At 43.2% G+C, this 9,752-nt stretch overlaps 1 protein-coding gene across 1 annotated transcript; it reads left to right on the top strand.

The window, feature by feature from the left end:
• The first annotated feature begins 2,947 nt into the window (after positions 1-2,947).
• Positions 2,948-7,394, top strand: MED10 (mediator complex subunit 10). Its single transcript, XM_076330302.1, has 4 exons — positions 2,948-3,099; positions 3,389-3,472; positions 5,278-5,380; positions 6,564-7,394. Exons 1-4 carry the CDS (start codon positions 2,972-2,974, stop codon positions 6,657-6,659), a joined length of 411 nt encoding a protein of 136 aa, XP_076186417.1. The 5' UTR covers positions 2,948-2,971; the 3' UTR covers positions 6,660-7,394.
• The last annotated feature ends 2,358 nt before the right edge of the window (positions 7,395-9,752 follow it).

Here is a 9,752-nt window from a genome sequence, read left to right as displayed (position 1 = left end):
GCCTGCAGAGCCACGTCTGACACAATCGCATGTATTTAGACTGTTCTTTCAAAATTCGCTCCCCCTGTTCCTGATATTCAGATCTAATCTGGTAAGTACACCATATTCTACATTCTTTCTTCCCAAATATTAGAAAAAGCTATTCTGTTCCTCAGACCAAGATCTCTCATGTGATCAGTGCAAAGTACTTGTATTAAAATCTTGTAATCCCAGGACTTCTGCTGTCCAGAGAATGTTTGCCAACTGTGGAAACAGGACGGTCAGCAACTGCTGATCAATAGACAACGGATTTATTTTACCATAGGATGACAATACTTGTCAAGGCCTAGAACTGATTAATTGCTTTTTGTGGCCTAGGATTGTTTTTACAATTTCACATTTGCACAGTACTATATTTTTTTAATATTTAGTGCTTTTTACAGTCACTTGCTTTTTAATTTTGGGTTAGCGTACTTAATCTTATGAACTCCTGAACAGTGCTTTAGATTTAGCAAAGACCCAACTTTCTGCTACTGAACTAGCATGGTAACCCAGAACAGAAACTGACCATTAGAGGTTTTTTTACATTTTTGTTGTTGTCACTGATATCATAAATGGAAAAAATATAACTAATAAAAAGATACATCCAAGAAATTAAGAATAGCTGATTTTGATGGTTCTTATCGTGGAACAGAAATAGTCGCAAGTTACAGCTACAAGTGCATAAAATACATTAAATCTGTTGATTGAATATCATATCCATGTTAGTTTAGTTCTTATTTCAAATATTCATTCAAATCATTCATTGTGAATCAAAGCATCAGATTCTTATCTGCTGTAAACTGACAGCAAATTCCTTTTAAATCAGCGGTACTTTGGCAGACATGAAGGGCTGACTTTTAGTTTTAATTGACATTACAGGACTGATCTCAGATTCAGCTGAAAACAGACATACTGGAAATAAGCTATTTATAAAACATACAGTTATTGTGATGTGCCATGGGAATTTTAACATGTCAGATAATCTTCCCACAGGGAAAATGATAGCTGGATTATTTAATAAAGACTGATATTTTGTCACTCCCCAGATAATTCCATTGTGGTTTTTACTACCAAGTGAACTTCTGTCTGTTACCGCTTCTGTTTCTTACACAGTTTAGAAAAACACTCATAATTAGCAGAGTAAGACAGGTGGGGAAGATAATGAGCCCTTATCGGATAATCAGTCACTGGTTCCTCCATTTCTTTTTGTGTGGTATGCCAAACACTGTCTTCCCATTGCTCAAGCAATACTTAATTTCCACACAAAGTAGAACAGCCACAGGGACTGAACGGACCCCACTGCCAAATAGATCCTAGCCCCTGGGGTCAAGGCTTTTTGTAGGCTCTGGTGCTTGTGGATAAAAAAGAGAGACTGAAATCCAGGAATCCTGAACTCTGGGTGTGCATTTTCGTTACCAGGTAAAAGGGAAGCCTGAGGGCTCCCTTTGTGAGCGGGATCAGGCGTGGGCTAAGCATATCTACTGATCAGACACGGGGAGTGAGACAGGCAGAAAAATACCTGCTCTTTGGACCTATGCAGTTACCCGTATCCCAGTTGCATGTATGACCTTTACCCACGAGTTAGGTCCTTTTGTGCTAAGGACTTCACAGAGATGATCCCTAACCCAGAGCCTGTACCAGCAGGCAGCAGCTTGCAGCTGCAGATAGCGAGGCAAGTAATTTAACGAGGAATTTGACGGGATGCGGTGAAGCGATAGTCGCAGGCAGCCCCACCTAACAGTAAAGGGCAGCATGGGAAAAAGCATGAAGCCAGCTTTTTGAAAAGCTTTCAAGAAGGGAGCGGGCTCTGCACTGCAAACGGATCAGGGCTAGAGTTCAGCCTCTGGCACAGGGTGGGGGCGGTAAGCAAATTTGAGCCAGACGCAAGTGTTGAATGGGTCCGAAAATGAGGAACGATCTTACGTCTATGGAACACAGGAAGGGGAACCACTCAAAAGCAGAGAGATTCCAAAGGATGGTCTAAAAATATAAGCAATGTGCTAATATTTGTTGAGGACAGAGAAAAGGATAATTGACGAAAAAACAATGAGAGTCAATTGTAGCAGTTTTATAGGAGTGGACTGGCAGGAAAGACCATGTCTTTAAGAAGTCAAGCAGAGAGGCACTTCCAAGATCTAGATGCCGCAGTCCGTCTGGCCGGCCATTGCAATTAGTGGCGAGTTTTCAGATCTCGCCATTTCGAAAGGGGTGCCGGCAATTTTTTCAGAGAGGTTGTTAATCACATTGTGTGCTTCCCGCTCCACTGGGATCTACTGAAAAATTCCTAGAGACATTATGTGGTAACAAAAGAAAGGAAAGCAGTGCCGAGGGCTACTGAATGATCCATATTGTCAAACTCCAATTATCCGGCATTTATAAAAGATGCTAATTATAATTTAGCATTGATTACCTCCGGGGTAAAAAATATTTCTCATTATTTGCGATCACGTATTTGATAAATGCGGAATGCCCAAAGCAAATACCGACTCGGGCCACTTCAGGGTTTAGAGATCCTGTTTTTGTCTCGAATCCTTTTCCCGTCTGCGGTGCGACGGGTGACCCGAGCGCCCTTCCCTAAAAGCCAGGCGCGTCATTAAAGCAAGCCATCAGAAATGACAAATTCGGCCTCAGCTCGGGGCGGGCGGGCCAAAATCCTCACGTCGACCCGTGATTTTTGTATAGCATGTGCAGATGCCGGACTTGAGCTGCTTAAACACACCCCCTCTCCCCCAGCGGCCCCCTCCCGCGCCGCACCGGCCCCGCTCCCGCCGCCGCGGCGGCGGGAGCGGGGCCGGTGCGGCGCGGGAGGGGGCGTGGCTGGCTAGAGGAGGGGGGCGTGGTCTGAAGCCAGGAGGGCGGTGGCGTGAGGCGGGGCCAGGGCAGCCTCTCCGCCTCCCTCCTTCCGCGCATGCGCGAGTGGCCGGAAGCGGGGCGGCGGGAGAGGGCGGTTATGGCGATGGCGGAGAAGTTCGACTCTCTGGAGGAGCACCTGGAGAAGTTCGTGGAGAACATCCGGCAGCTCGGCATTATCGTCAGCGACTTCCAGCCCAGCAGCCAGGCTGGTCTCAACCAGAAATTGTGAGGGGCCCCGCCGCTCCGCCAGCCCTCTTCGTTACCAGGCCAGGCCCCGGGGCCCTTGCCGCCGCACCCCCCCCCCCCACCCCCCCCCGGCCTGGTGCCTCAGGGTACCGGAGGCCCTGGTCGCCGGATCTGTTACCCATCCGCCGTAGCGAAACGCGGGGGGAGCGGCAGGGGGTTTCGCTGGGGTCTCCCTCGCTGGGTTTCGTGTCGCTGGCCCGGCAGCCGGGGTTAGGGTTAGCGCAGTACGCCCCTTTTTGGCTAAAACCGATCCGTTTTCTTCTTACAGGAATTTCATGGTGACGGGCTTGCAGGATATCGACAAATGCCGTCAGCAGCTTCACGATATCAGCGTGCCCTTGGAAGTTTTTGAGTAAGTAACTTTGCACCTGGAAGGGAAGGTGCTGTAGTCGGTGTGATTTGAGGTAGCGTGTCTTTGCAACGTGGGTATCTTCACCGAGGACTGCTTGTTTCTTAAACTCCATCTTCTGAATGCCTCACGAGAACGTGAGCAGGCAGAAGAAGGTAAGAAGTACCTTTAGCCTGTGAGAACGCAGAAGGGTAAGAGAAGTGATAAATTATCCACCTGCTTTCAGATCTGTCCTGGTTTCGGCAGGGATAGAGTTAATTTCCTTCCTAGTAGCTGGTACAGTGCTGGGTTTTGGATTTAGGACGAGAACAATGTTGATAACACACCCATGTGTTTCAGTTGTTGCTAAGTAGTGCTTACACTAGTCAAGGACTTTTCAGCTCCCCATGCTCTACCGACTGAGAAGGCTGGAGGTGCACAAGAAGCTGGGAGGGGGCACAGCCAGGACAGCTGACCCCAACTGGCCCAAGGGACATTCCATACCATGTGACGTCATGCTCAGTATATAAACTGGCGGGAGTTGGGCAGGGGTGACCGCTGCTCGGGGACCGGCTGGGCACCGGGCGGCAGGTGGTGAGCAATTGCACTGTACATCACTTATTTTGTATATTTCTTTATCATTACTGTTATTATTATTGTTTTCCCTTCCTTTTCTGTCCTATGAAACTGTCTTTATCTCAACCCACGAATTTTACTTTTTTTTTTCTCTCTGATTCTCTCCCCCATCCCACTGCGGGGGTGGGGGGAGTGAGCAAACAGCTGTGTGGTGTTCAGTTGCCTGCCGGGTTAAACCATGACAAGATCTCTCTTTTTTTTTTTTTCTTTTTTTAATTCATATTGACTTTACATATGTAGGCGGTAATACAGATTCTGCCGAATCTAGTGATCTAGTAAGTAAACTTTCATTTTGGAAATACACTTTTACACTAGGTTAGAATCAGGGTTTGAAGTTGCAGATGAAAATAAATTAGGACAGTACTTAGGTGTTTAGTTTCAGTAGTGGCAATCTTCTTGTTGGGCAGAGAATTAGAACGTTAGAAGCAAAATCATGAATGTAGAGGGAGAGCTATACAAGACAGCTTTTACGATATAGCTGACAAGTTAATTTACTAGTGTTTCTTGTAAGTCCAAATGTCACTGGTTTGCTATATTCTAGCGTATTACTAGCTGTGCAGGACTTTTTTCAGTTGGGCTTTCACTCTATCTGTAAATCTATGATGACAATCTTAAATGTTCTGTTTATTCAGTGATGGAATTTTCCTTTGTCAGGCACTTATATTGCAAAGCAAAGATACACTTACAGGTTTGCTGATACCGGTGTGTTAAGTTTTGCTCTTTACTATGGTATGTACACTTCCTCCTCATCCTTGAATTGCTGGGTGCCGTATTCCTATGTGCTTATTGCTCACCATGTACTAACTAAGCTACTTTATGGTTAGTGCCCTTTCAGTTGCTTGGAGAAGGACCATCCTTCTTCATTCATGTGTACTTATTGCCTGTGAGGAGCTAGGTAGTTATATCTTCTGTTTGCTTTTAATGCTTTTTTCAAAGCTCCAGGCTTTCTGGAAGCAAAGATTTAAAGCAGTGTACCAAGACAGCTGTTTGCTGGCCACGGCCTAGTCCTCCTTGAGCTGTCTTTTGAAAATGCCTGAGTTAAACTGTGGTGTGTTTGTTTGTTTTTTTTTTTTTTAAAACACATGTTTCAGATAATAGTGGTAACAAAATGACAGCAAGGTGAATAATTCTGTACCTTGGAGAACATCCTAGTAGGAATATGATCATTTAGGTAGTATCTTTTCTATTTGCAGATACATAGACCAAGGCCGCAATCCTCAGCTTTACACTAAAGAGTGTCTGGAGCGAGCTTTGGCTAAAAATGAGCAAGTAAAAGGAAAAATTGACACCATGAAGGTAAACCAGAAATAATGAAAGTACTAATGTAATAATGTATTTGATAAGTTTTTACTTCTCTGTAAATATGTGTGGGGGGATGTTTCACTTGTGCAGTTATTAAATTCCCTTGTTAGGTGATTTGTGTTAGGAATTGCTCTGCATCCCTGTATCTTAATTGATGCTAATGCAGCCTGTTCTGGAAAAGGAACTTGTAATTCATCCCACAGTTAGAGATGCAGGTGTCACTATGATTTTATTTTGGTTACAGCTGTATGTAGCATTACAGGTTGTCTTTGTTGTTTTCTTATTGAATACTAGTGAGTACCTCACACTGTTACAGATCTGTAACTGTGATGTGTGTAAATTTTAGAAATAAGCAAAACAGAAGGGGTATTTTTCCAGTCCTGAATGGATCTTAGAGTGTTAAAATGCCAAGTGTGCTATGTAAGCATGAGTTAATCTTTATAAAATTACTTAAAATGTATGCCAGCGTTTAGGGTTTTCTGAACTTGTACCGTCATCTAGTATGTACGTAAGCATTCTGCTGTACTGTTTAACTGCTGTAATTACTGCTGAAAAACATAATTGGAAAAGGAAGTTTAGTGAGATTCGAGAAAGGGCTGTTTGTGTTTCAGAGGGTTCTTTGGCGGAACTTAAAATTGGTGTGGAGGATGGCAATTTGTGCTGCAGAATGTAGACTTATCTCTGTATGTTCTAAGCTTCTCTTTCTTTTGATATGCTCTGTGCTTGTAAAAGTTGTAGGAAGAATTATGTATTTCTAAGCCAGGTGTGAGTTCCTTTTTGGAGGTGGAGGGGATTCCGTATCAAATCAAGAGGACGTGTCCTTTATCAGCTTTGATTAATAAGGTCAGACAGATACTGATGCACCAGAGTTTACCAGAGAGGTCCAACTACTTTGTGTTTCTTAGGTGAAAATGCTAGTTAATTTATGGGAAATTAAAAGCATTTTAGTTTGGTGCTTTCCTAGCAGATTTCACTTGAGTATTTTCTGTGAATTTTGTAAATGTAACTTTCTCTGTTTGTGTGTGTGGTTTTGAGGATTTTTGTGGGTACTGTTCTCTTGGGTCACTGAAATGTAGAACTGTATTGTATACGACATTTCTGTTCGTCAGAGAACATTGCTTGATGAAATCTGAATAAATTGTGGAGATGATGTATATACATTTTTTTCTGTTTCCAGAAATTTAAAAGTCTGTTAATTCAAGAACTGACAAAGGTGTTCCCAGAAGATATGGCAAAGTACAAAGCTATTCGAGGAGAAGATCCTCCTCCTTAAGTTGGCCTTTGATAGCTCTAAAAATGTCAATTCCATAAACTGACACCACTCTATAAAAACATTGATTGGAGAGAGGGGGAATCCAAGCCTTCATAGCAACTGTACTAAAAATGGCAGCAATGGACTGTAAAGGAGCTTGATGATTGCTGATGGTCCTGGTCTGAAGCTACTGAATCTTCCTGAAGACTTTTTTACTCAAAGGTTGCAGTTGAAAATTCCTGTGGTGATCTATTATTCTTTCTTGAAAAGTTTTGCAGATAAAATTGCCTGCAGGTCATCGGTACACAGCATTTCCCACAAAGTGCATTTCCAGAGCAGAAAATCATGTTTTTTGTCTTCTGAAAAGTGTGCTCCAGGACTGTGGGCTCATCTGTTTTTAAGAGAAATGTATTTATTGTACTCGATCATTTTTTCATTTGTAAACTTTTTTTTTATTACAGTACAAACAATTGACTGCTTTCATCTTGCCAAATTCTACTGAACAGGAGCCTGTCAAGGGCTGCAGGTCTTATGTGTCATAATGAATTGCAGCCAAGAAAACCTTCAGATATGTTTGTTTTGCTCTATGAGCTGCAGTGCAGATGGCTGAGGATATAGAAAGTGAGCGTGTTCAGGGACTAGCTCCTCAACAATGTTAATATTTTGTATAGTATTTAATGTAAGCTTTTGTTTAATTCTGTTCATTTTCTGTAAGCACGTTGTTGAATAAAAACTTGAAAGAAATTTAAATGCTAACGTTTTTCTGTTGTATGCTGCTCTTCGGAGGATGAACTGAAAGCTGTGAAAAATAGCATATTCTTCAGTCTCACAGTGACAGAAATAAAATGCGTATCAAAACCTGGCTGATACAAAAGTTTCTATCTGAAGAGAACGTCAACTTGGTATTTTGGTTTTGTGGGGAAAACTTCCGGCTTAATACCTGAAGCAGGGGATTTGGGGGATCGGTGATTGTCACCTGAAGGGTTTCTGATTAGCTGCTAACTCGTCTGTGAAATTATAACCGTTCATACGCAAGGTAGTCCCAACACAGAACGGCCTGTTGGGTTCAGTACCCGGGGGCACAGTGCATGTGCAGAAGACTAGCCTTACAGTGGCAGCAAGAGGGCCTCTCTTAATCGTGGGGATTTGTGAAACTTGAACCATCTGTGTTTACATTTGTCCTTCCAGGTGTAACTTGACTTTTTTTGCACCAGCAAATGAATACATTATTTTGTTAACTTTCTTTTAGTTGCTAAACTTAGTGGTTTTGGGCAGGAGGCCCAAAAGAGCACTATATGCATGTGCTCTATAGCAGACCTACCTAGCCCATTAAACACCTTAATGGGGATTTAGGTATGTTCAAGTTGTTGGTGCCATAGTTTCCACACCTGAAGTGCTGTCTGTGCTCAGTTACCTAGCTGAAGCAAAGCCCATCCATAATGCCTAGCAACACTATGCCTGACCAAGCTTTGGCATAACAAAAGGAAAAACAGAAAACTAGGTGTTCCTCTGCATTAGTTATATGAGACTTGTTACCTGGCGGTCTAATCTACTTGCTGCCTGATGTTGTCCTGCCCTGCCCTAGTCTGCACACTTCCTTTTCATTATATTTGCCCCACCGCTAATCACTCTTTTTCCCTTCACGATTTTACTGTGCTAACTTGGCAGAAAACAGCGATAAAGAGAAAGCGTGCCATGTTTGTGTTTTGCGCCACCTGGATTGCCCTCGGTCCCTAGTGGTTGTTGAAGCAAGGCTTGTGGCTGGCAAGCGGGATGTCTACAGGGCACGAGCAAAGAAGGTAAGAGTATTTCTCTGGTGCGATAACGTGGTGGGAAGCGGAGCTTGAGAGCAAAAACGTCGGCAGCAGGCAGGTGAAACTGTGTTTCAGTGGTAGCTGAGAGAGAACATTTTTGGGGCAAGAGGCCAGTAGAACCTGGTCTGGATACTGGAGCATTCCGGCTCCTAGCGCTCACACCAGTTTGTGTGTCAGACTTGGTGGAGTAGCACACTTAAAAACCGGTGCTTCCAGGAAGTCTTATTTTTACATCTACTTCTCATTCCAAAATATATTACTCTGGTTCTGCAAATTCTCTTAGAAATTCATATTAAAAAAAAAAAAAAAAAAGATAATCTAGATAGATTGTCCTTGCCATTTGGATTTTTGGATCTGTAAACCTTACAGGGCGAGCCTCCTAATGCTTTAGAGCATTCTTGGTAGCTTTAATTTTTGTAACACCAACTTAGGAAAAAAAAAAATGAAAGCACTCTAAAAATCAAATGAAAACAAAACACATTCCCCGTAGAGCAAGCTGGCATTTTGTTTGAACATAGACAGACTCCCTGGGGAAGCACTGGGACAGGTTGACCAGACAGGCGGTAGAATCTCCAACCACCTTCGGAGGTTTTTAAGACTCGCCTGGACTAGGCCCTGAGCAGCCTGATCTAACTTAGTGGTTGGCTCTGCTTGGAGCAGGAGACGGGCCAGGTGAACTCTCGAGGCTTTTTCCAATCAATATGATTTTGCGACTCTATGATTCAAATAGTAAGAGTTTGTAAGTACAAAAAGGATAAAGGGTAGGGGCTAAAATTGCTGAAAGAGAAATTTGGATTAGGCATTAAACAATCTTATTGTAAGGCTAGTAAAGCAATGGTATAGTTTTCTTGTTGAGTTTCCATCAGAACACTCATGAGACGCTGGTATAGTTGATCCTGTCTTAAAGCAGAGGGAGAAACAAGATGACTTCCTGAGGTCCCTTCCAGCCCTTTTTTGATGATAGGATTTTGCCATTCAGAAAACAAAAAATCCGTATGGATTAGTGTAAAGTATTTCTTGAAAAGAGAGCAGGGACGGAGAGCAAGGACAAGAGGCAGTGGACCTGCGTTGTAATGAAGGAAATTTGATGGAGAGAAGGGGTAAGTTTTTCACTCTGAGACTGGTTTAGCACTGGAACAGGTGCTCAGAGTGGCTGCAGAATTGCTGCCCTCGGATTTTCCCATCTTGCCTGTACAAAGCCCTGAGTGATCAGACATAGCTTAAAAGTTAACCCTTCTTGGGGCAGGCAGCTGAACTAGACAACCTGCAGAGGTCCCTTCCAACCATTTTTTTTTCTGTT

Source organism: Aptenodytes patagonicus, chromosome 2 (genome assembly GCF_965638725.1).
Source record: "Aptenodytes patagonicus chromosome 2, bAptPat1.pri.cur, whole genome shotgun sequence".
Taxonomy (NCBI): domain Eukaryota; kingdom Metazoa; phylum Chordata; class Aves; order Sphenisciformes; family Spheniscidae; genus Aptenodytes; species Aptenodytes patagonicus.
Note: the sequence above shows the minus strand (reverse complement) of the source record. Positions and strands in the feature narration are given on the sequence as shown.